At 31.1% G+C, this 27,616-nt stretch overlaps 1 protein-coding gene across 1 annotated transcript; it reads left to right on the top strand.

Moving 5' to 3' along the window:
• LOC126885959 (transmembrane protein 138) lies at positions 1-27,601 on the top strand. The gene is made up of 4 exons (XM_050652785.1): positions 1-224; positions 282-354; positions 16,339-16,510; positions 27,321-27,601. Exons 1-4 carry the CDS (start codon positions 94-96, stop codon positions 27,431-27,433), a joined length of 489 nt encoding a protein of 162 aa, XP_050508742.1. The 5' UTR covers positions 1-93; the 3' UTR covers positions 27,434-27,601.
• The last annotated feature ends 15 nt before the right edge of the window (positions 27,602-27,616 follow it).

The following is a 27,616-nucleotide window of genomic DNA, read 5'->3' as shown; positions in this document are numbered from 1 at the left end:
AATCGATATTTAAATTTGAAATACAATGGGTAGGTAAAACAAAAATGGTGTGACTTTCAAGTAAATACTAGCAATATTACGAGAATACAAAACATGAAGCTAAACACTACGAGATATACGGTTATTTTAACCATTCAAACAATTCTAATACTCTTTGATTGGTGCATAAACATATTTTCGATGTTTAACAGGGGTAGTAATGCTAAAATGCTAGTTATGTTTATGTAAGTTCCAACAGTTTTTACATTATTAGATATTTTTCCTAATAATCATTGTTTTAGAGCTCAAGATGCCTGTCTTATATTAGCATTATCAATTTTGTTGTTAACGTTTTTCTCGACGTATGTCTTCCAGGTAAGTAATTTATGTACCTAAATACAGGGTGTTTGGTAAATAATGGGCCATAGCTTAACTTTAGATTCCTGAGGTTAAAATAGGTCGAATTAAGCTAACTTACCTTAAGGCGGCGCCAGACATGCGGTATTTGGCAAATACTGAACAAGTGCTAGCTAATTATCAAATATTTGAGTGCTCATGAAAGTGTTCATTAAACGGCAAGCACCTTGCACCACATATTCGAGATTTTTCGTGTATCGAGCCACTGTGGGAACAACAAATATACTCTAAACGAACAAAAAAAGGTACAGAATGGGTAGTGATATAGAGCTTCTTATAAATTCAGCTGCTTTGTCATTATCTCTGGTGGAAGTTTATTATTAAATAGCAGAAAAAAAAGCAATTTGCATTCCATATTATGGATTCATATGCATCCAAAAATGGTAAAATACTTTCATTGGTCCACTCCATATATACTATTTTCAATATTTTCTACACTCTGTGAAAATAACTAAACTACTTTAATAAACGTTATAAACTTTAACCTAACCTAAAAAACTTGCTTGTGCTTGCAAGAATATATTTATATAGGTCGACCTGCACCGAACTGCTTTCCGGATGAAACATTATTTTTATTAAATTTCATACATAGACAAATATTTCTAGCATGGGTTGCCTATCAAAATCGTGTCATAGCTATCCTTAAGGGGGGCTTAAAGTATGGTAGAATTATTTTATTTTTAAGTAAATTTAATGAAAAATTCGTCTTGGTAAAAGGTATATTAATTTAAAAGCCCCTAAAAGGGCTACACAAATATAAAAGCAAAACGTTATCGCTCTGTAACAAGAGCATACATCAGTGTTACAAGAACATGGTGAGCAGGGGCGGCTCGTAATAGTATAAGGTGGTGAGGCACACTACACCTGAGGAATTTTATTATTATGGTCATTTTCTCTTTAATGGCCAGAAGGTCGATTTTGTGACGTCATAACGCTAGGACGAATCTAGGATCAATAATCCCGCACAAAAAATCCTCACAAATTATCTCTGGACAAGAAATCCCCAGACAAATAATCCCCGGACAAATAATCCCCGGAAAAAAATCCCCACCAAAATCCCCGAACAATAATCCACGGACAAAAATCCCCACAAAAAATCCCGGACAAATAATCTACAAACAATTTTTATTCAAAATATCTACAAAGAATTCCGGACAAAAAATCGTCAAGAAATATTTGCTGTCAATTAGTTCTCTAAAACTTTTCCAGTGAATGCAATCGACTCAAATGCTTTCAGCCTCAGTGCGTAGAGTTTTTTGAATTCCAATTCCATATTGAAAACTTCAAATTTTACATGACAAAAGAGTGCGTTTTTCAAAAATCGTGGAAGATATGGGGAATGAGCTAAGGCTGTGGGAATCATGTTGCAATATTATTCGGTTAAATCTTTTGCGCACTCTGATTTGAATAAATATATTCAAAAAATTTTTACAAAAAAAACACAACCACAGCATACAACATTCTTGAAACACTTAAAAAAACTACTTTTTATGTAAATGTAACAAATAAATAAAGAAAAATAATTTATTATGTAGTTATAATATATTTTACAAAATAAAACACAAACACAAAATACAACATTTTTGAAACACTTAAAAACTACTTTTGTATGTAAACGTCCGATGTGGAAGTGGAGACGTTAATAAAATCATTTTTTAAGTTAAATTGTATAATCTTATTTCTCTTTTAGAATAATAAATTACATAAATGCCACAAAGAAAAAATAGCTTCAGAACAATATGTTAGGTGATGATGAACAATTATTTAAAATGAACACTGTTTTAAATACATATCATAAATACATATATACCGCGTGTACATAGAAAGCTATGATCTGCAATCGACTTGTGCTTGTAATACTAGTCGGTTCAGTTCAGCTATTCCCATTCCATTCCGCGGAGACTGAGGCCGTTCGGCTATTCCTATTCCGTTCCGCGGAGCCTGAGGCCAGCCTCAAGGATGGATGAATTTTGCTCCTAGAATCGGTGGCACATTTTTCAAATTTTGCCGGTTTTACTGTTGGCGTTGTCCTATACTGTTGCAGTTGGTGTGAGGCTAGCTTCAACTGTAATGATTTGAGAAAGTTGGAATGGCACGTGGAAGACGGATATATAAGAAGATAAAGAGTCAGGGCAGTACCGATTTTAATTTTTTTCATAAAAATAAAGTTATTTAGGAAATTTCAAAAAGCTCAATTATATTTACAAAACTGATTATAAAACAACAAAATAACGTAAATAGTCGATTGATATACTGGTGAGGCCCGGCCTCACCTGCCTCATAGGACAAGCCGCCACTGATGGTGAGCCACCCAAAAATATAAGGTATTTATATACAGGGTGTTTCATTAATAATTGTCCATATAGTAACTGGAGAAACCTTAGCACAAAATACGAAGATTTAACCTAAAACACTTAAATAAAATGTGGTTCCTTACTGAGTTACAGGGTGTTTTATCTAAAAATTTAAAAATTATTTTTGCTCAGAATTTTAAAACTATTCAACGTATCCGTTTCATACTTGGCAGGAAGTATAGGTACTGTACAAACTACTAAATTATGTTAAACAAACGTTTCTGGCTATAACCAGAGGCGTACAACGGGGGAAAGTGAATGGTTGACCCTTTCCAAATTCTACGCCACTGGCGTAATTGCTATTTTAGTTCAATTTTTGCATTCTCCAATACTTTCTATGAAAATAATATACCCTTCATTCGTAACGATAAAGTCATTAATTTTCGAGATATTTGAAGTTAAAAATGAAACGACACGGTTATTTTGATTAATGTATTGTGTCGCTTCATTTTTAATTTCAAATATCTCGAAAACGAATAATCTTATCGTTACGAATGAAGAGTATATTATTTACATAAAAAATATTGGAAAATCAAAAAATTACACTAAAATAGCAATTTCGTCAGGGGCGTAGAATTTGGGAAGGGTCAACCAGCCAGTATCCCCTGTCGTACGCCTCTGGTAGTAGCTAGAAACGTGTGTTTATCTTAATTTAGTAGGGTGTACAGTTTCTACACTTTCTGCCAAGTATAATAAGGATACGCCAAATAGTTTTAAAGTACTGGTACAAAATTTTTTTAAATTTTAATCATATGAATAATATCGTAAATTAATATCAAAATAAATGTGCCGTTTCATATTTAACTTCAAATGAAGAGTATATTATGTACGTAGAAAGTATTGGAGAATCCAAAAATGGAACTAAAATAGTAATTCGTCCAGTGGCGTAGAATTTGAGAAGGGTCAACCATTCACTATCCCCTGTCGTACGTCTCTGGTAGTAGCTATAAACGTTTGTTTATCATAATTTAGTAGAGTGTATAGTAGTCGCACTTTCTGCTAAGTATAAAAAGGATACGTCAAATAGTTTTAAAATGCTGAGTAAAAATAGTTTTTAAATTTTTAGATAAAACACCCTGTAACTCAGTAAAGAACCACATTATATGTAAGCGTTTTAGGTTAAATTTTCGTATTTTTTGCTAAGGTTTCTCCAGTTGCTATATAGACAATTATTAATGAAACACCCTGTATACATACCACCTTTTAAAAATTGACTTATAAAATAGTCTTATAAAAGTACCTATATACATAATTAAATCCAAAGGATGGATACTATAATTCCTATGGATATGGCCTTAGGGCAATGTATGACTCCCACATGTAATACGTGGCTTGCTAGTTAATAATTAATTCAAAAATATACAAAATTAATTATTAACTAGCAACGCATGTATTACGTGTGGGTAGAGATGCATCAAGTCAAACTAGTTTGATTTTATTCAACAAACTTAACTTGACTTGAAAATCAAACTTTTTTTGTTAAAAAGTTTGACTTGACTTGATTTCGATATCTTTAGATTTGACTTGAAATCAAACTTCTTCAAACAGTTTGAAGTTTGAATGTCATATTGGCAATGTGTTTATTTCCAATTCTAATTGAGAGCGTACGGATTTTGTTGTGATTTATTTGGATAGGTCTGAATCTGTATTCTGCTACTCCGCAAACTAGTTTGTAGTTCATATTTAGACGTCCATGTTTGGCTTGTTTATTACGTTCGTTTTGAAGTGTGTGGCTTTGGGAGATAATATCTGAATGTGGATATTTTTCGGTTCAGATAAAGTACCAGAACAAATTGAGTCTGATATTGAAGGTATTCCCACTGCAAAAATTAAGAGAAACAATCTCTAGTCGAAGCAGTATTAATTAAGAAAAATAAATATACTGATTTATTTGATGTTGCGGCAGGTAATTTCAAAACAATGAAAATTGCAAAGTGCATACATACTTCAATTATGTAAAAATAAAGAACAGCGTTATAAAATCACAAACAGTAAACTAATTCTAAAGAACAGCGTTATGCATAACTCGACCAAGCGCCATTTCTTTAAAATCGAGATAACAGCGGATTCTTGTGACACGTAGCTAAAACTATCTTGGAAAAATCCCTGTTATTGTCACGTTAACGGTTACTAAGAAAAACAAAAATAAACCAATCGACATTCTGTCTATTAAGGGTTTTTAGTTTTTCATAACAAGACTATATTCATAACTGCCATTCTTAACTGCCATTCATAACTGCCATATATCCATAACTGCCATTCATAACAGTTTCGCAATTGTAGACTAAGCGCCGACTTTGGTCTGTTTATGCTAAACTAAGCGTTTGGCCAGAATAACAGTTTTGTCCACATTAATGTACACATTAATTTTGACAAAAAATGATGGAATTTTTTTAAAGTGAAAATGTTATTGAAAAATACAATAATAATCTTTATAAAATCTTTTTTTATGTCTAACGTGCTTTGTACTAAGAATATATATAGTATAGTATAAGTCATAAAATGGAACTTTCGGGATTCTTCTATATTTTGAATTTTGAATGTTTATTAATCATTTCTGTACTAAGAGTATAAATCAATAGCCTGTTTTTCATGTATAAATATTGATTTTATTTCAACAGTACAACTTTTAATTTCAAAAGTCTGCTTTGTAAGGTACAGGTCAACTTCTACTGTTAGTACCTTCTGCTTTCACTTACGCAGCTTGACTCATACTTTTAGTACACACCAAATGTTGAGATTCTGGGGCATTTGTATTGAAAAAATGTAGATAATCCAAATTTGACCATAAAATTTCAAGGAATTAACATCCTTAAAAAGGGGTTGGTACGGAAACATATTTTTGAGGTTCTTTGTTTTCTTCCTTTTTAATTTTCCTGAACCTTTTTTTATGACTTTCGTTCTGTCGTTGAAGACGGTGCCGATGTTTATTGTTATCGGTTATAAAACCAGAAAATTATAACTGTTCATTTAGTATTTTTTTATTTAATTTTGTTGTGCGTGCTAAAAAAATAGTTTACTGTGAAAGTGTCAGTGTTCTATTGTACATGATTTTTAAAAATGAGTAGAGGGAAACAAATACTAAAATTATTGGAACTAAAGGATGATTTATATGGCACTCAATGTATTATTAAATTTCTTATCTTAATTGGCAACTGACATGTCTATCTCAATAAAAAAGTATATAAAAAAATTTAAAAAAATAAAATACAGGATCCTTTGTAAAAGGTATATTTAAAAGACCCTAATAATGGTTACATCACAAAACAAAACGTTTTCGGATTAACAAGTAATCCATCATCAGTGTTAAGCCAATAACATGCATGCGTGAGCTACCAAAAAGTTATGGGTAAAAACCCTTTAAAAGATATAGTTGACACTCAATTTTCAATATGTGAGGTTCATCCCTTTTATATCACATCCACGTGGGTTAGAGTCGTGTGTTGCCCTGGTAATATCCAGGAATATTTGCAACATCTAACTATTTTAAACATAATATGTAGTATAATATAAGATCTTATACCTTTTAAAGGGTTTTTACCCATAACTTTTTGGTGGCTCACGCATGCATGTTATTGGGTTAACACTGATGATGGATTACTTGTTAAACCGAAAACGTTTTGTTTTGTGATGCAACCCTTATTAGGGTCTTTTAAATATACCTTTTACGAAGGATCCTGTATTTTTGTGATTTATGGTATACAGCCAGCTACAGGAATTTTATTTTCCTCGTGGATTGTTAAAAAAGTATATCTACGAAATAAATTATTTTTCATACTCTTTCAAACTAGTTTGACAAACAGTTTGAATTTTCAAACCTGTACGATTGACCAGTTTGACTTGACTTGAATTATTTGTCAGAAGGATTGACTTGAGCTTGACTTGAAATTAAGTCAAACTCAAGTCAAATTCAAACATTCAAGTCAAACTTGTGCAACTCTACGTGTGGGAGTCATACACTGCCCTAAGGCCATATCCATAGGAATTATATCCATACTTTGGATTTAATTATGTATATACGTACTTTTATAAGACATTTAGTATATTTTTAAAAGGTTTTAATCTTAGTATTTTTGGGTGGCTCACCATGTTCTTGTAACACTGATGATACACATAGCTAACATGTCATAGAAAAAAAGTGATATTGTGCCGATGTGTATACACCTGGATCCCGCGTACCAAAAAAAGTTGATTATTAGCAAGCTGAAAATTTGTTAATAGCTTAATGGTGTCTAGTCGGACAAATTTTGATGTATGGGAACACTGGAACAGAGGAAGTTTTAATTGTGGAACAGGCTAAAAATTTGGAACGTCAGACTACAAAAACGTTCCATATATTTTGTCGGACAAAACTTCCAATTGATTTGTTACCATTTCATTAAACTCTCATGCAAAAATCAGACTGGTGTTTATCACCAACTGGGCATTTTAATGAGTGGAACACGAAGAACATGTCAAATGACAGGAATTATGTTGGTTAGTAATAGCAGTCTGATTTTTGCATGAAAGTTTAATGAAAGGGTAACAAATCAATTGGATGTTCAGTCCGACAACATACATGGGACGTTTTCGTAATCTAACGTTCCAAAATTTTAAACTGTTCCACAATTAAAACTTCCCTGTTCCAGTATTCCCGTACATCAAAGTTTGTCCGACTAGACACCGTTAAGCTATTGACAAATTTTTAGCTTGCTATTAATCAACTTTTTTTTGGTACGCGGGGTCCATGTCTAGTACTTTTGCCTGGAGGTGAGTATCATCCATTCTCGAAGGTGAAAAAACATAGGTAATATGTACCTACTTGCAAAATAAAGTCTGGGAATGGATAAGCTGACTAATTCTAAGTAACTTTTGTTCTATAGAATTTTTTCATCAAGTCAATACTTTTCGAGTTATTTGCGAGTGAATATGTTCATTATTAAAAAAAAACACGTTTTTAGACGATTTTTCGCAAATAACTCAAAAACGTAAGTATTTTGTCAAAAATATTATTATATTTTACTCGTAGCTATGAAGTCTGTAGACCCAGTAGAAGCAGAGTTGCAGCTAATGAAAAGTATATTCTTATTAGTCAAATTCCAAATCGAACATTTAAACGTAAAATAACCACAAAATAAAGAACTTTTCGGGAAAGTTCATCACTTTTTTAAAATCACAACTCTTTAAAAAACTTTATTTTTGTTTTTTAAAAAAGTTTCTAGCAACAAAAATAAGCAAGTTACGCTTAAAATAAAGTTAGTCCCTGTTTTCTGGTAAAAAAAATTGTGAAAATCACCCCCTAATTATCATCCCAAATGAAATTATTCGTTAGTACCGCTTCACAAGTTACTTTACTTATATATTTTTTATATTATCTGTAAGTTTCATCGGTTCAAAGTGCTTATTTTTGAAAGGGCTGTAGTGGAAATGGCTTGAACGAATCACTAATCACGAGTGTATGCAATAGCCATATCTTAACCAATTTTTGTCTTACAGGATAGCAAAATGTCCAAATTATTCAGCAAAGCAAAACCTATATGTTTGTACTGTTTGAGATTTTTGTTTATCATTAATAACTTTTAAGTTGTTTTGAAAAAGTGGCATTTTTTTCAAAATTACAAAAAATGTACTCTAAAACCAATTTTTTTCAAAAATAAGCACTTTGAACCGATGAAACTTGCAGATCATATAAACAATACATGACTAACTTGTGAAACAGTAACTATTAATTTCATTTGGGATACTAGGGGGTAATTTTCACGATTTTTTTACCAAAAAGATGAGATTTAATTTAAAAATTATATTAGCTATCATATAACGCCCATATCAGATTTATATCAGATCAATTTCAAAATATTCGATATTTTTGTTTACGAGTATACTTTAAATTCGTCAAATAATATGAAGTAAAATATAATATAAAATTATGAATGTTTTAGATACATTTTTAGAAATAATTTAGAATTGTAATATATAATTACATATTATAATAATTGAATCGGTGAGTTCGAAACCCGTACAAGTCCAGAATTTTACATTTTAAAGTAAAATTCTCATTTTGTTTAAAATGTGTCCCTTTCTCGATTGGGCCTAAAAACCGTACTACAAACTTAGCCGTTAACGTAGCACAGCTGATTGTAGTCGTGCGTGAGGAGAAAAACCGTACATGTCCGAGACTTGTACGGGTTTTCACTTCAACAATAAAATAGTGGTCCATATAATACACTGCGGTGCAAAAAAAATCGATCCACTAAAAATTTGGTAATTTTTGATGTTTCGAATTTCCTAAACCTGTTGTCCGATTTAAGTGATTTTTTACCAAGTTGTAGCATTATTCATTGACAATATCGCTTTAATAATATTTTTGCTAGACAGTCAAACTGTCATTGTATACCGGGTGTACGAATCAAACTGTGTTTTTTTCTCAAAGTTCGCATCACCCTGTGGATTATTCTAGCATTTATAGAATACTGAAATTAAAACCCATCTATAGCCTCAGATTTCCTTAACATTTTGTCTTTCGATTCATTCGCTTATGTTGGATAATAAAAAAGTTAGATACTTTAACAACTGGCCATATTCATCATCAGTACAGGGTGTTTCTAAATAAGTGCGACAAACTTTAAGGCATAATTTTACATGAGAAAATAAAGACAATTTGCTTTATATATAATCATATGTCCACAAACGCTTCGTTTCCGAGATACGGGATGTTCAATTTTTTTTACAAACTGACGATCTATTTATTGCTTTAAAACCAGTTGAGATATGCAAATCAAATTTGGTGGGTTTTCTTCTTCTTCTTCAGGTGCCGTCCTCGTTCCGAAGTTTGGCTATCATCAAGGCTATGCGTATTTTTGATACCGTAGATCTAAATAATTGGCAGCTGCTGCACTTGTACCAATCTCTTAAATTCTTCAACCATGAATGTTTCCTTCTGCCAATGGATCTTTTACCTACTATTTTTCCCTGAACAATTAATTGTAGTAGCTGGTACTTTTGTCCCCTCATTATATGTCCCAAGTATTGCAGTTTGCGCTTTTTAATAGTATGTGCAAGTTCTTTTTTCTTTCTGCATCCTTCGCAACACTTCCATGTTTGTTACTCTCTCTGTCCACGATATTCTCAGTATCCTGCGGTACATCCACATCTCGAATGCTTCTATTTTCCTTGTATCGATCTTTTTCAGTGTCCAAGCTTCCATTCCATAGAAAAGAACTGACAGCACGTAACATCTCATGAGGCGAATTTTAAGATTTAACTTAGCTCTCTTCCGCATAAAACTGTTTTCATTTTGGTAAAAGTAGCTCTAGCTTTTTCTATTCTGATCTTGATTTCTTCAGAGTTGTCGTTCAGAGTGTCAGAGTTGGTGGGTTTTAAGACGTAGTTATTGTACATCTTTGACATACAATTAAGAATTTAATATTCACCCTTGGCGCGCAAACAGGTATTATGACTGATATTATTACCCGTACGCACGCCAATGGTAAATATACAATTTTTAATTGTATGTTAAAAAATGTGCAATAACTACGTCTTAAAACCCACCAAATTTTATTTGCATATCTTAACTGGTTTTAAAGCTATAAATAAATTGTCAGTTTGTAAAAAAAATTGAACATCCCGTATCTCAGAAATGAAGCGTTTGCGGACATATGATTATAAAGCAAATTGTCATTATTTTGTCATGTAAAATTATCCCTTAAAGTTTGTCACACTTATTTAGAAAACACCCTGTACTGATGACGAACATGGCCAGTTGTTAAAGTACCTAACTTTTTTATTATCCAACATAAGCGAATGAATCGAAAGACAAAATGTGAAGAAAACCTGAGGCTATAGTTGGGTTTTAATTTCAGTATTTGATAAATGATAGAATAATCTACAGGGTAATGCGAATTTTGAGAAAAAAGCACAGTTTGATTCGTACACCCGGTATACAATGACAGTTTGACTGTCTAGCAACAATATTATTACAGCGATATTGTCAATGAATAAGGCTAAAACGTGGTAAAAAATCGCTTAAATCGGACAACAGGTTTGGGGAATTTGAAACATCAAAAATGACCAAATTTTTAGTGGATCGATTTTTTTGCACCGCGCAGTGTAGGTATATCATTATTTTCCAATAAGAGGCCATTCGTTCTTACCTTGTGACCGGGATTTTGGTTGTGCGTTGTGCAAAACGGAATTTCAGAAAACATGATCGAATTTATACTCCAGAAGAATACGAGGACGTAATAAGGACTTCCAGAACAAAGCAACCATTTACTGTAAAGCAAATCCGATACACTGATATTACTGATTTTAAGAACTGGTGGCCTGATTACTATAAAAAAACGTGTAGCTCTCGAGGTACTAGTTCCAACAAAGAAACATTAATTTGCTGTGTCAAACTATAGGGAGTTCGTGTATGCCAGTTCAAAGCCGGGATATGTTAAAACGTGAGAGTATACAGTTGGTTTAACTCCCATTCTTTTAAATTGCTAAAAGAACATAAGAATAGTCCACCTTTGCCCACTAGTAAGGCGTATAAAGAACCCGTTCCAATTAATGAAAAAAATTCCTGGACATCAAGAAGGTAATGACTTATACCAAGGTGAAGCATTGGAATTCTATTACCACATCACATCATGGAAAACCACAAATTCTGAAAATAATGAGTGATTAGATTGAGGTAACAGTTTTAATATTGTATGTATTGAATAAATGTTAAATAAATCAAGAAATGTTTACGGTACATTCCATGTCAAATCACTCAGGCAAAAAATTTTGGATCTCCGACTTGTCTGAAAATTGGTATATAGCTTCTGCGGGACGTAAAAGTAAGATATTTAAGGTCAAAAAATCTTCTTCTTCTTTTTTTCTCAAAATGTTATTTTATGCGATTTTACAGTGATTTGGTGTTTATTTAAACAAATTTGCATTTTCTGTCGTAAAGTATCAATGAAAAACATAATATTTTAATAGAAAGGACTCAAAAATGTCATTATATGGCATTATAACAAGTTATTTTGAATCAAATCAAGTGTTTGATCAAATTTTATAGTGTAAAAAACGTTAAAATACCGTTTTTTACATTTTCCTCCATTCCCAAAATACATCATCATCGATTTGGCTGAAAATTTTCCCACAGATAGCCAAAAGATAGAACTTTAAGTGGTGAGAAGGATTTGAATTATATTACAATACCAAAAAAGTTACATGCAGTAATATCAGTCTGAAAAGTATATATTAGTCCAGTCGGGATAGCATTTGACCTTGAATGCCGAGCTGCCCAAAATTTTATTTTTCTGATCTTTAGGGGAGTCAATAGTAGCCTAAATTTAAAATCACGAATGAATTCCTCCGTTACGTTAGCCGCCATCTTGATTTTAAAGGAGAACCTGTTTTGCTCAATATCTCCGCCATTTTTAACTTTTCGACAAAAATGGTAGGAACTGAAATTGTTCCAAATAAATCGTATTTACAATTATTACAATTTCTTTTTAACAATTTTTGGCGTGAGGTCGATATTTTCGAGTTAATTGTACTTACAGTAGACGCCTATATTTTTGACTATAATATTGCATGTAACTTTTTTGGTATTGTAATATAATTCAAATCCTTCTCACCACTTAAAGTCCTATGTTTTGTCTATCTGTGGGCAAATTTTCAGCCAAATCGATTATGATGTATTTTGGGAATGGAGAAAAATGTAAAAAACGGTATTTTTTGCACGATTGATCATTTTTGACTGTTTACCGTGACAGATTTTACGTCAGTAGGTGCATTTACTAGCAACTTGACGGTAAGTAATCCAATTCGACGGTAAGTACTCCAACTCGACGGTAAGTAATTCACTTACCGTCGAGTTAAAAAATCTCTTAATTTTAATTTATTTTTTGAAAGAATAAAGAAAACTAACGAATTATTTATTAATATTGAAACTTATGGTACAATTTGTTAAATTATTTAATGAAATCCCACTTGTTTGGGCTGTGGTTTCACTTCTAACAGAAACTCCTGCAGAATTGCATACATTAGTAGTATTACTAGTATTGCACAATATTTTTTCGGCAAAATCTATTTTATTTTGAAGAGAATCTTCTACATAGCTTTCTGCCACTCTCGATGAACGCCAACCTCCATGACGTTTTAATCCGAGGACATCAACATTCCCAAGCCCGTTCAATTTCTTCAAATTCACTTTCGCTCATATTTTAATTTATAATAATCAAAATTTTACTTAAAATTATTGACAACTAAATAAAAACTCAATTCTCCATTGTTATTATGCACCCTAGTTACTACCTAACAACCAAAGTATCTATCTTGATAAAATGAATGAAACTAGTCAATATGACGAAAATGTTTAATTTTATAATTTATAATGGTATCAATCGTGCAAAAAACGTTATAAGCATGTCGAACGTTAAGGGTAACCGATCTCAGACAATAATTGGAGTCGTCGCTCCGCTTCTCCTCCAAACAATTGTCTTCGATCGGTATAAAACCCTTACCGTTCTCCATACTTAATATACTATTAACGTATTCTACACTATAAAATTTGATCAAAAGCTTGTTTTGAATCAAAGTAACTTGTTATAATGCCATATAATGACATTTTTGAGTCCCTTCTATTAAAATATTATGTTTTACATTGATACTTTACGATAGAAAATGCAAATTTGTATAAATAAACACCAAATCACTGTAAAATCGCATAAAATAACATTTTGAGAAAAAAAGGAGAAGATTTTTTGACCTTAAATATGTTATTTTTACGTCCCGCAGAAGCTATATACCAATTTTCAGACAAATCGGAGGCCCAAATTTTTTTTTGCTCCAAAATTGAGTGATTTGAAATGGAATGACCCTTACCTATTTCTTTTCGTATACAGGTTGAGTCATGAGGAACTGTACATACTCCTACCTCGTATAGAGGCCCCTACGGGGAATAACAAATGACCATTAAAAAGTATCTGCTCCCATTGTTTAATAATATACACGGCGAGTTTCGCATTTTGACAGAAACTTGTATTCGTCATAATTTTTGAACGGTCACATCGATGTGTCTCTTATTTTGGTCAATCGTTACACCATTACCACCTAATCAACTGATTTAGTCAAACTAAAAAAAAATCAGGTCCGGCTTTAAAAAATTAGTTCGTTTTGATCTTAGAAAAAATTTCACCCTGTATATGCTTTTTGAAAACTCTAATATGAATTTTACAAATTAGACAAATAAGCAATTAAAATGACATATTTATTTTTGTCCCCACACGATTACTTACTTTTTTATAAAAATATCAAATTTGACTATGAATTAAGTTTGGTAAAGAGAACCATAGATTTAAAAAAATTAACTTTTATTACAAAAATTAATTTTTTTAAACAAATATTTAATTTATGTTACCACCCAATCAACTGATTTATTCAAACTAGAAAAAAATCAGGTCCGGCTTTAAAAAATTAGTTCGTTTGGGTCTTAGAAAAAATTTCACCCTGTATATGCTTTTTGAAAACTCTAATATGAATGTTACAAATTAGAAAAATAGGCAATTAAAATGGAATATTTATTTTTTCCCCACACGATTACTTAATTTTTTATTAAAAAATCAAATTGGTCAAAATCGCAATTTTACCATAAAAATAAAAAAAATTAAACAACGTTTTTCTTAAAATTAAAAGTTTCGCCATTTTTTTTTCTATAAACGTCTAGATCTAGAACTACCCATACACTTCTCTTTGGACTCTATTATTTAACATAGATGTGATCAAATAGATAAATTTTAAATTTTTTCACTTAATTTTTGCGATTTAACTTTGCAATCACGAATCTGCACCTTTTATTTTTAAAAACTTATAACTTTTACGAAAAGAAGACTGAAAGTCTACAACAATTTTCATAGTCTTCACAATGGTAAGAGATATGTGCTGTAAAAATTTCAGAAAAAAAGACTATTAAAAAGGAATAGAGTTGTAGCGAGTTACCGTAATTTCATTTTTTTTTTTCATTTTTAGGTTAAAATTCCGATTTTGACAAATTTGATTTTTTAATAAAAAATTAAGTAACCGTGAGGGGAAAAAATAAATATACCATTTTAATAATTGCCTATTTGTCTAATTTGCAAAATTCATATTACAGTTTTCAAATTTATATTTCTAAGACCAAAACGAACTAATTTTTTAAATACGGGTCTGATTTTTTTTCTAGTTTGAATAAATCGGTTGATTGAGTGGTAACATAAATTAAATATTTGTTCAAAAAAATTAATTTTTTTAATAAAAGTTAATTTCTTTAAATCTATGGTTCACTTTACCAAACTTTTAAATTATTCATAGTCAAATTTGATTTTTTTATAAAAAATTAAGTAATCGTGTGGGGAAAAAATATATATGCCATTTTAGTTGCCTAATTGTCTAATTTGTAAAATTCATATTAGAGCTTTCAAAAAGCGTATACAGGGTGAAATTTTTTCTAAGACCCAAACAAACTAATTTTTTAAAGCCGGACCTGATTTTTTCTAGTTTAAATAAATCAGTTAATTGGGTGGTAACATAAACTAAATATTTGTTTAAAAAAATTAATTTTTGTAATAAAAGTTATTTTTTTTAAATCTATGGTTCACTTTACCAAACTTTTAATTCGTAGTCAAATTTGATTTTTTTATAAAAAATTAAGTAATCGTGTGGGGAAAAAATAAATATGCCATTTTAATTGCCTATTTGTCTAATTTTTAAAATTCATATTAGAGTTTTCAAAAAGCGTATACAGGGTAAAATTTTTTCTAAGACCCAAACAAACTAATTTTTAAAGCCGGACCTGATTTTTTTCTAGTTTAAATAAATCAGTTAATTGGGTGGTAACATAAACTAAATATTTGTTTAAAAAAATTAATTTTTGTAATAAAAGTTATTTTTTTTAATCTATGGTTCACTTTACCAAACTTTTAATTCGTAGTCAAATTTGATTTTTTTATAAAAAATTAAGTAATCGTGTGGGGAAAAAATAAATATGCCATTTTAATTGCCTATTTGTCTAATTTGTAAAATTCATATTAGAGTTTTCAAAAAGCGTATACAGGGTGAAATTTTTTCTAGGACCCAAACAAACTAATTTTTTAAAGCCGGACCTGATTTTTTTCTAGTTTGACTTAATCAGTTGATTGGGTGGTAATAGTGTAACGATTGACCAAAATAAGAGACACATCGATCTGACCGTTCAAAAATTATGACGAATACAAATTTCTGTCAAAATGCGAATCTCGACCTGTATATTATTAAACAATAAGAGCAGACACTTTTTAATGGTCATTTGTTTTTCCCCATAGGAGCCTCTATACGAGGTAGGAGTATGTACAGTTCCTCATGACTCACCCTGTATAGGGTTGAGTTCAAAAACCATACAAAGTCCATCCTTCATTTTGATCCGTCATTGGTAGTCCATTTTAGTTTCTGAAAAATTACCATTAAAAACACATTGCAAAGTAAGAGACCTAAAACTTTTCTATGCATGCCGATAGTCTATGTTTTCGAACTCACCGATTCAATTATATAATGTAGATTTTAGAATTTTTAGATAATTTTTGAGAAATAATTTATTTTCCATTATTATTAATTTCAGACTGGACTCGTATATTTACTCTATGAAAGATTTCGTGCTACTTTACTAGTTTGCATGATATATTTCATACTCACTACTGTTGTTAATGTCTGGTTACTGATACAGCGGTGGAGTAACGCAAGACAATCTTGGAATAGCATATTCCTTCTCATTTTCATGGGTCAAAGATTTAGTAAGTATTACATTCAATATAATTGGTTTTATGATATTTACTCCTACAGTGTGTCAATTTGAAATGGTGCTACCCTCTATAATTTGTTCCTTATAGAAAATCTAAAAATATGTAAAACCACCTCAAATTTATTTGTGAGGGGGACATTTTGTAGACCAGTTATCAACTGAAGACCTATGTGGAAGAAGGAGGTATGTTACAAAGCCTACCTTTTGAGATATGGGCAGTTAAAGTTTTTATTCCTCTACTTTTATCATGAAAATATTGTTTGTGTTATTTGGTTTTATTTATATTGCTATAAGCATTTCTTTACATATAATGTTGATAATTTGTTTTTATTTTTAGTATTTTTTCTAAAAATAAATAAAAACTGTACATACCGCCTTCTTCTATTAATTTTAGTTTGTATAACTATCCTTTATCTGAATGGATGAAGGGGGTATGTGGCATGAAATAATACTCTATAATCAGTTTTACAAAAATTTATGTAATTGAACACAAAATTATCTTCTTCTTCATGTGCTGTGCTCGATTATTGAGCGTTGGCTATCAAATTGGCTCTGGTAATTTTGTTAATGGCAGCTCGGTAAAGGGATGCAGAGGATCTGTTAAACCATTCTCACAGGTGTCTCAGCCATGACGTTTTCTTCGACCTGGCTTTTCTTCTTCGACCTGGCCTTTCTTCTTCGACCTTGCCTTTCTTCTTCCGTCTACCTTGCCTTGTATTATTAAATGGAGTATATTACACACAGTGAGTTTTATGTATGGGCCTCAATTATCTCAGAAACAGCTTGTACGACTTTTTATAGATTTTGGTGACAAAGGGTTTTCTAATGCGGCCGATATAATAGTGACAATTACATTGTTGTCAGAACTTCCGTTTTTCTGTAAATCTAATGAATTTTCTTATTTCAAATGGAACACCCTGTATATTTTTGCGCATTTTGAAGTCCTTAATAAATGCTGATTATTTTTCGTGTTATATTCCCTATATCTATATGCCATAATTTCGTAGTTATTTAGCTACATTTATTAAAAACAAAATTTTTAAACAAATTAAAAAAATCAATTTTTTTGAACTCGGGTACATTATCTTAGGTTCTTTTGATCATTGGAAACAAAAAAGGTATTTTGTAATTTTTCTCTAAAGTTAATAGTTTTCGAGTTATAAACAATTTAAACCTGAAAAAGACGTAAAATGTTTCATACCTCCTTCTTCCATTCAAGAATTGTATTTTACATGTTACATACCTCCTTCATCCACTAGAACAGGGGTCACCAATTAGTGGACCGCCGTCCGCATCCGGACCGTGAGCTACTTTTGTGCGGACCGTCATTAAATTCAGAATATAGCGTTTGGCAATTTTGAAAATGTTTGGCCATAAAATTGTATATTATGTTTGTCTTAACTTGTGTGTGCGAAGCCGCTTTAAAAAGAATGAACTTTATTAACAATCGTTACAGATCTCAGCTAACAGATGAATATCTCAACTCCCCAATGAGAATCAGTTGCACCAAACTCACTGCAAACTTCAGACAGGTTGTACATAATAAAAAATGTCATTGTTCTCACTGATAATTTAATTTTGTAAAGAATCACAAATTTTCTGATTCGGTTTTTTTGTGGATTCCTGTTCAAAAATGTCCCCTTAAACAAATCAGAAGGGGCCCGGGATGCCGGGCAAAACAATCTTTTTATACAAATTCAAAATTACCTTTTAGCCCCGAAAATTGTATTTAAAAAAAAGTCTCTTGTCAACTTTTTTAAAATTGATGGTTTTTGAGTCATAAGCGATTTAAAATCTGCAAAATGTGAAAATACCTACGCATTTTCGAGGTTTGAACTCATGTAAATTATTAGTTTTCAGGTTGCCAAGTGCCTAAATTGAAGTTCATAAATCCAATTTCAAGATTCTAACGAGTAATCGGGACTTATCTACTTCAATATAGACCGTTGTTTTTTAATTGTTAATTATGCGAGTCCACTCGACCTTTAAGTCGCCGCACATCGCAATTTATGGTGCGTCTCTGTCGCACTTATTATACATATTATACGTACTTATGCAAAAAATGCCCAACAAATAATTCACATATATTAAAATTTTATAAATTATTATTAACATATTTTTTCTTAATTATTTATTCAGTTAATTATTGCCAATGTACTAATTAAATACGCCAATAAAAACAAACGGTCGAAATTGAAATAAACCCCGATAACTTATCAGAATCTTGAAATGGAATGTTTGTAACTTTAATTTAGGCACTTGACAATCTCAAAAATAATAATGTACACATGAATTTTCAAGCTTCGAAAATGCTTATATTCGCATTTTTCAGTTTATAAATCGCTTAGAACTTAAAATCTATCAAGTTTTGAGAAAAATGACAGAAAATCTTTTTTGTTTAAGATGATCCAAAAATGTTAAAAACATATTTTCGGGAGCAAAAAAAGGTGATGTTTTGGATTTATTAAAAAACTGTTAAAAAAAATTTCTGCCTAAAAATTTACTAACGGTCGTCCTGTAAGGCTAGAAATTTGTCTAGTGATAATTCATAGCACACCAAGGCTAAAAACCATGACCTGGCAGGCATCAGCGGTGCACGTGTATCTACCAGGTGAATCGAAAAGTGCAAATTTAGGGGGTAAAATAAACTTTCTCCTGTAAGGTTTAAATTTAAGTATGTGTTTGAGTAAGTCATTTAGAAGAAATGTGTACAATGACAGGCGATTCTGAAGAGCATAAGACCTTGCCAGGCGAGGGGAAAGATTAGGGGTTTTTCCTAAAATTATTCTTTTTGCATCGAACAAATTTTTTTAGGTGTTTTGAATCATTACAAACAGAAAAGGTCTTTAGTGATTTTTCTCTTAAGTTAATAGTTCTTGTTATATAAGCGATTGAAAATTTTGAAAATTGCGAAATTGGCCATTTTTAACCCTAAATCGGACATTTATCTAAAAATTTCAAAGTTGCCAAGGTAGGTAGATATTCTTTAAATATTGATTGATGAAACCCCAAAGAGTTTTTTGCAATACAATATCGGAAACCCCTTTGTTTTTTAATTGCTAATCAAGCGAGCGCGACACTGTAGTATAAGTGAGGACGTTTGAGTTGGCATAAATTCATTATCTCGAGAATGGGCAAATTTCAAGAAAAATCCTCAGACAGGCCGATTTTTATTTTTAACTTAGGACTTTTTGGCATATATATAATAATAGTGACGTCATCCATCTGAGCGTGATGACGTAATCGATGATTTTTCTAAATGAGAGTAGGGGTTGTGTGGTAGCTCATTTGAAAGGCTATTTAATTATCTATTCAGTAATATAACCATTAATATAATTATTTATGCAGGGTGTACAAAAAATTTTTTTGTACACCCTGCATAAATAATTTGGTGAGTTTTAGGAGGTAGTTATTACGAATTTTTTGACATACAATTAAGAATTTTGTATTCATCATTGGCGCGTCTACGGGCAATGGTCTGAATTATTTTAAAGAAAAAAATAGTACGCCACTGAGATATTTCGAATTAGAAATTATTTTTAAATTCCACGTCTAATTTATGATAAAAAAGCTTTCTTGCCTTTTTTTCATATGATGCACCGTTTTTATGCAGAAAAATAAAACATCTTGGCGCATATTTTTCATTTCTTAATACGTCATCAAGAACTATCCAATATAATAATACTAAACTAGAACAATAACAGAAAATATTACTAATACCATTTCAACTAGGTGCAAAGCTGCAAGAAATGTTTAAAATGATCTCCTTTACAGGTAACAGAAGAATTTTATATTCATCATTGGCGCGCGTACGGGTAATGGTCTGAACTTTTTGAAGAAAAAAATAGTACTCCACTGAGATATGTCAAACTAAAAATCATTTTTGAATTCCACGTTGAATTGGCGACAAAAAATCTTTCTTGCCTTTTTGTCATATGCGGCGCCATTTTTATGCAAAAAAATTAAACATCTTATCGTTTGCAAAGTATTTGAGGTAATTTCCATATGCATAGAAACTTAGTTCAAATACTTTGTAACCGTTAAGATGTTTCATTTTTTTTTGCATAAAAATGGCGCCGCATATGAAAAAAAGGCAAGAAAGATTTTTTGTCGTCAATTGAACGTGGAATTCAAAAATGATTTTTAGTTTGACATATCTCAGTGGCGTACTATTTTTTTCTTCAAAAAATTCAGACCATTACCCGTACGCGCGACAATGATGAATATAAAATTCTTCTGTTACCTGTAAAGGAGATCATTTTAAACATTTCTTGCAGCTTTGCACCTAGTTGAAATGGTATTAGTAATATTTTCTGTTATTGTTCTAGTTTGGTATTATTATATTGGATAGTTCTTGATGATGTATTAAGAAATGAAAAATATGAGCCAAGATGTTTTATTTTTCTGCATAAAAACGGCGCATCATATGAAAAAAAGGCAGGAAAAGTTTTTTATCATAAATTAGACGTGGAATTTAAAAATAATTTTTAATTCGAAATATCTCAGTGGCGTACTATTTTTTTCTTTAAAAAAATTCAGACCATTGCCCGTAGGCGCGCCAATGATGAATACAAAATTCTAAATTGTATGTCAAAAAATTCATAATAACTACCTCCTAAAACTCACCAAATTTTATTTTCATAGCTCAACTGGTCTTAGAGCAATAAATAAATTGGCAGTTTGAAATAAAAATTTCAACACCCCGTATCTCCGAAACTAAGCATTTGCGGACATATGTTTATAGAGCAAACTGGTATTAATTTTTCATGTAGAATTAGCCTTTAAAATTTTTCATACTTATTTACTAACACCCTGTATAACAAAAACTATTAACTTAACAGAAAAATCACTAAAGACCTTTTCTGTTTGGTATGATTCAAAAAACCTTAAAAAATTTGTTCGATGCAAAAAGAATAAGTTTAGGAAAAAACCCTAATCTTTCCCCTCGCCTGGCAAGGTCTTATGCTCTTCAGAATCGCCTGTCATTGTACACATTTCTTGTAAATGACTTACTCAAACACATACTTAAATTTAAACCTTACAGGAGAAAGTTTATTTTGCCCCCTAAATTTGCAATTTTCGATTCACCTGGTAGATACACGTGCACCGCTGATGCCTGCCAGGTCATGGTTTTTAGCCTTGTTGGAGGGTTCACTAGCTCTTAGACTATTCGCATTGCACCCTTCTGATTTGTTTACCGAATTGAAACAACCAGACAGGTAGTGTTAACTCCGGACCCCGGAAGTGTCATAGGTTTTCGAAACGGACCCTCACGAAATATAATTGGTGACCCCTGCACTAGAATATCTCTTATTAAGCTATTTAGCGGTAAGTAAAGTGTCATATGATAGTGAAGTTACATACCACCTTTATTCATTAAGAAACTCAAACTTTTAGAAAACGTTACATTCCCCCTTCTTCCACCTAGGTCTTCAACTAAATTATATCAATTCTCTAGCTGGGCGGACAGAATCCCCAAAATCTTTAATGGAAAGGGGTTGAGTGGTAGGTACCTTATTTTAAAAATCGTTCAACTACCTTTTCAAAAGTACAACATACGTTATTATTTCTTTTCAGAACTTTTGGAAAAATCTTGGACTCAATACTCCATAAAAAATTTTGGAGTTCTGAACTCGATACTTGATATCTTTACCGTTTTACTTGATTTTTCCCAAAAGAAATCAAAAAATATTCAAAATACTCCAATTTTCAATTTTAGTTAAACAGTTTCCAGTAAAACTTTGTATTCATTAAGACGGTTATACTCACTTTTAGGTTCTAAACACTGATGATGATATTTTTAAATATCATCATAAACGTTTTGTGATGTAGCCCTTAAAGGGATTTTTATAAATTGTTATACATTTTTTCATTAAATATTGGTGATTGACGGTATACAGCCAGCTACAGAAAAATTGTTTCTTTTCCTTGTGGATTTGTTTATCAATAATAGGTACATTATATTCAGATGTAATGGTAGGGGAGCCCAAGCGGGGATTTTTGCAGTTACTCGAGCGCGTCAGATTATCATATGGGGAGAAACTTGGTACCCTGTAGATGTACCTCTACCATATATTGCCTCTTAACACAGGGGAGTTCGTTAAGGGGGGCCCGAAAAAAAAATCTATCCCTAAAAAACTCGAAATTGTCAGATTAAGATAAGGTAAGTTAAGTACATGCAAAAGAGTGTATATTTCAAAAATCTGACGATTTGAGCCGGGCGTAAGGAAATGGGTGAGTCCCAAAGTTTCACAAGAAAAAAGCGAATATTTCGCGAAATGAATGACAGATCGAAAAACTAAAACATATGTGCTCAATATTTTTTAAAAATCTATCGAGTGATACCAAACACGACTTCCCACGGAGAGGGGTGGGGGGTAAATTTAATATTTTAAATACGAATCCCGCGATATTTCGCGAAATAAACATCAGATCGAAAAACTGTAAAATACACTTATTCAATATATTTGAAAAATCTATCGAATCGCACAAAACACGACCCCGCACGGTGGTGGGGTGGGGGTTACTTTAAAATCTTAAATAGGAGCCCCCATTTTTTATTACAGATTTGGATTTCTTACAAAAAAATAAGTAACTTTTATTCGAAACATTTTTTCGAATTATGCATAGATGGCGTTATAATCGGAAAAAACGATTGTTGGAAATGAAAAATTAAATTAAAAAATGGCAAGCGCCCACTAAAATGGAAAATGTTACTTAACTTTTTTTGGTTTTAGGACCTACTCTTCACAACCTAATACGTCTCCAAAGCGCTCGAGTGACTGCACATTTAGCATACTTTGCTTCCCTACCATAAATAAATAATAATTACACTTTAATAAAAAAAACTTTTTTATAATAAAACGTTTCCATTGTTTATGTAGAGTAGAGAATATAAAATAATTTGATAATATAAAATGCTTAAAATTACAAAAATTACACTATAATAAAAAAGTACTTTTTATAATACCACGGTTTTGTTATACAGTGCGGTGGAATAAGTGGTAATATAGTGCCCCCCCCCCTGATAACTTGTTTATTTTAAGAATATAAGAAAAAAGCTCGGACAGGTCGATTTTTAAACTAACCATAGTATATTATAGCATCAACGTTTCGAACTTTACGCGATCCCTCTTCAGGTAACAGGCATAACTTTGATTTTTTTAAATGGGAAAGTACATTATGTGACACCTCATTTAAAAACTTTTGAAGTACTGATTACAAAAATGTATAATAATTTAATCCTTTTTAATTATTTTTAAACGCATTCATTTTCTTCGAATCCTGAGAAAAGTAATAAATATTTTTGAAAAATTTAAACGCAGAATGAAATATTACATTATTACCGAGAGCTGAAAGTCCCTTAGAATAAACAAAAAGTTTCTTTTGAATGATATATTTGAAATTAAAAATCAGACTAAATTTTCTCTATTTTTCACCCCTGTGACTTACTAAAATAATCATTATAGAAGTTCTCAGGGACTTTAGACCCTCAATAATACTGTAATATTTCATTCTGCGTTTAAATGTTTCAAAAATAGTTATTTGTTTTCTCAGGATTCGAAAAAGATAAATGCGTTTAAAAATATTTCGAAAGAAATTTTGCGCCTACGGTCTTAAAAAGGATTAAAGTATTATACATTTTTGTAATCAGTATTTCAAAAGCTTTTAAATGAGGTGTCACATGTATTACTTTCCCATTTGAAAAAATCAAGTTGTGCCTGTCACCTGAAGAGGGATCAAGGAAAGTTCGAAACATTGATGCTATAATATACTATGATTACTTTAAAAATCGAGCTGTCCGAGCGTTTTGCTTATATTCTTAAAATAAACAAGTTAACAGGGGGGAGTTACACTTATTCCACCGCACTGTATATAGGACACAACATGTTTCGAATAAATAATTAATTTATAAAATAAGAAATTTTAGTAGGTGTATTAACTGTTAGCTCAGCCGCACACCAAAGAAAAATGAAACGAAAAACATGAAACATGAAACGAAAAACATGTTTCATGAACCTAAAACACTGCTAAACAAATCTCAAAGTCCGCCTACCAATGAAACGAGTGTGATTCATGCTCATGACACATTTTTATTTTCGGAGAGTTTCATAAATGGGCGGGCGTTTATTTGTTTAGCACTGTTATATTTCCATGAAACGTAATTTACGTTTCATGTTTATTTGGTATGCGACTGGGCTTATATGTAATTATGATTCCAAAAATTACACTAATATAAAAAAAGTACTTTTTATAATACTACGGTTGTTTAAAATTTTAAAATGGTATATTATATTTATATACAGAGTGGGCCAAATAAAAGTGTCCACCCGATATTTTTATACAGAGTGGGCCAAATAAAAGTGTCCACATCGATATTTGGCAGTATTTATTAGATTTTAAGAAAATGACGAAACAGGTCGATTTTTGATCTAAGGGGGACACATTTTTACGGTACACACATCTGTCATTTGTCAACCCCCTCCCTTCCACATCCCCCACCTCTTATTTTTAAATAGGGAATAGGGATTGTGTGCTAGCTTATTTGAAAGGTTATTCAATTCTCTATTCAGTAATACAAACATTAACATAATTTTTTATACAGGGTGCCCAAGAAATTTTTTTTAAATTAAATTAATTGACACAAAAAGAAGAATGTATGTAATGTATTTAATTCAAAATACATTATACTGCTGTCACAAAACAGAAATAAATGTTTTTTGATAAATAAACATTGCTTTTTTAATTTCAATCTTCAAGCTGTCACCCAACTGCCTCTTGGTAGGTTGAATATTGAATTTAAGCAACAAACAATATTTATTTATCAAATAAACATTTTTTATCTGTTTTCTGTCAGCAGTAGAATGTATTTTGAGTTAAATAAATTACATACATTCTTCTTTTTGTGTCAATTAATTTAATTTAAAATAATTGTTCTTGGACACCCTGTACAAATAATTATGCCAATATTAATATTACTGAATAGAGAATTGAATAACCTTTCAAATGAGCTAGCACACGACCCCTATTCCCTATTTAAAAATAAGGGGTGGGGGTGTGGAAGGGAGGAGGTTGACAAATGACAGATGTATGTACCGTTAAAATGTTTCCCCCTTAGATCAAAAGTCGACCTATTTTGTCATTTTCTTAAAATCTAATAAATCCTGCCAAATATCGAGGTGGACACTTTTATTTGGCCCACTCTGTATAATAATTAACTTATAAAATTTGAATTTTAAGGGCAGGTTGTTCAAACGCTAATCAAGAAGTTGATTATAATTAAGTCGCCTTAACAACCATCAAATATCAACACCCGTCATTCGTATTTCAATCAGTTGATTGTAATCAATTATTGATTGATTAATTAATTATTAATTAACATAACAATTATTAACATAATTGATTAGTAAATCTCATAATTGTAATCAATTATATTTTCAGCAACCCAAACAATGTTGACATTGACAGTTGGTGTTAAATATTTGATAATAATCAGTTGATTCCAATTTTGATTAGCGTTCGAACAACCGGTCCTAAGTATATCAACTTTTAATTATTTATTAAAACAATTAAAAAAGATACGCAACAGCCGGGTTCGAGCTCGGGACCTCTCGATCTGCAGTCTAATGCCACTGAGCCACCATCAATTTGTAGATATCGATTTATTAACGTACTTTAAAATATCATTGCATTAGTCATACTTTTAAAATAGTTTGAAATTTAAATAAAAATCGATTTATCCATACAGGGTGATTGGTTAGTGGGGTAAAGCTCCGTAGATCCGTTATAGTAATAGATATCAATAAAAGTTAATAACAAAAACTGTAGCCATCATTGATAATCAGTAATCGTAAATTGTCACTTTTAGACAATTCAGTCATGGCTTAAAATTTGGAAAGATTTAGACCCGTAATTAATAATTTTACTCTGAAAAATGAAAATATCTCGAAAACTAATAAATTTAGACATAGGGAATGTTATATAAAAATTAAAGTATGGTAATGGTACTTCTCGATAGTGATATAAAATATAGAGTGTTCTATTTAAAATTATTGAGAAAATAGTTGAACTTGTTACGATATTTATATAAAATTGGTTATAACTTTGTAAATACCCTGTATAACATACCAACCCTTTATATTTTTGTAATAGAGAAGTTAAGAAGATTTCGAATATAAAATAAAATCCAGGGTGTTCCATTTAAAAAAACATAAGTTTGGTCTGCCACTATATTATCGAACACCCTGTAACATTCTAACTAATTTTGTAATGTGAAGTTCAAAGTTGGCTACAATTTTTGTTATTAACTTTTATCTCTATCCATTACTATAAAGGATCTACAGAGTTTTACCCCACTAATCAATCACCCTGTATAATAGCAGTTACATATTGCATTGTTAACTAGTTCTGAGCTATTCTGAAAATTTCAGGTGCCTAGGTAGTCTAGAACTATTTTTAAAATGGATTACAAAATTTGCGGATATACCTAGTGACAAAGACCATGCCAAGTATATAAAAACGTTTTAATTATTGATTGGCATAAGATTTATGATTATGTCTGTTAATATTGGCTATGAGCACGTGTGTTTGGTTGTATAGTACCTAATTAGTAATTTCAAACCCCGTCTACTATGTCAAAATGTAACCAACTTCGCAAAAAAATTACTGAAATTAATAGACAGTTGTGTCTCAGATTAGCAAATAGACTATACCTCCTTTTTTTCCTTGTACGCTTCAGTTGGTATCACCAACATTAAATAAATTAAATAATTTTTTAAGATAATTATTTTGAATATTTTCAGTGTCGGCCATATATTATTACTACTACAAGAGGGCTGCCTTAAGAATAAGTGACCCCCGATTTTATGAAGACATGGATCTAGAAGAAAAAAGTATTAATTCGGTACATAACTAATAAATATTTTTATCTTCCAGCATAATTTCAAAATATGTACGTCTATGCTAAGCTTATAGTACTTAATATAGATCTGTAATTTTTCTTATGTGATAAATTAAAATATAGATTTAATGTAGAATTCAAATTGTTAATCTTTAAAATATGTTCATTTGATTTATGAAATAAATATATCTCACCAAA

Source organism: Diabrotica virgifera, chromosome 6 (genome assembly GCF_917563875.1).
Source record: "Diabrotica virgifera virgifera chromosome 6, PGI_DIABVI_V3a".
Classification (NCBI taxonomy): Eukaryota; Metazoa; Arthropoda; class Insecta; order Coleoptera; family Chrysomelidae; genus Diabrotica; species Diabrotica virgifera.
Note: the sequence above shows the minus strand (reverse complement) of the source record. Positions and strands in the feature narration are given on the sequence as shown.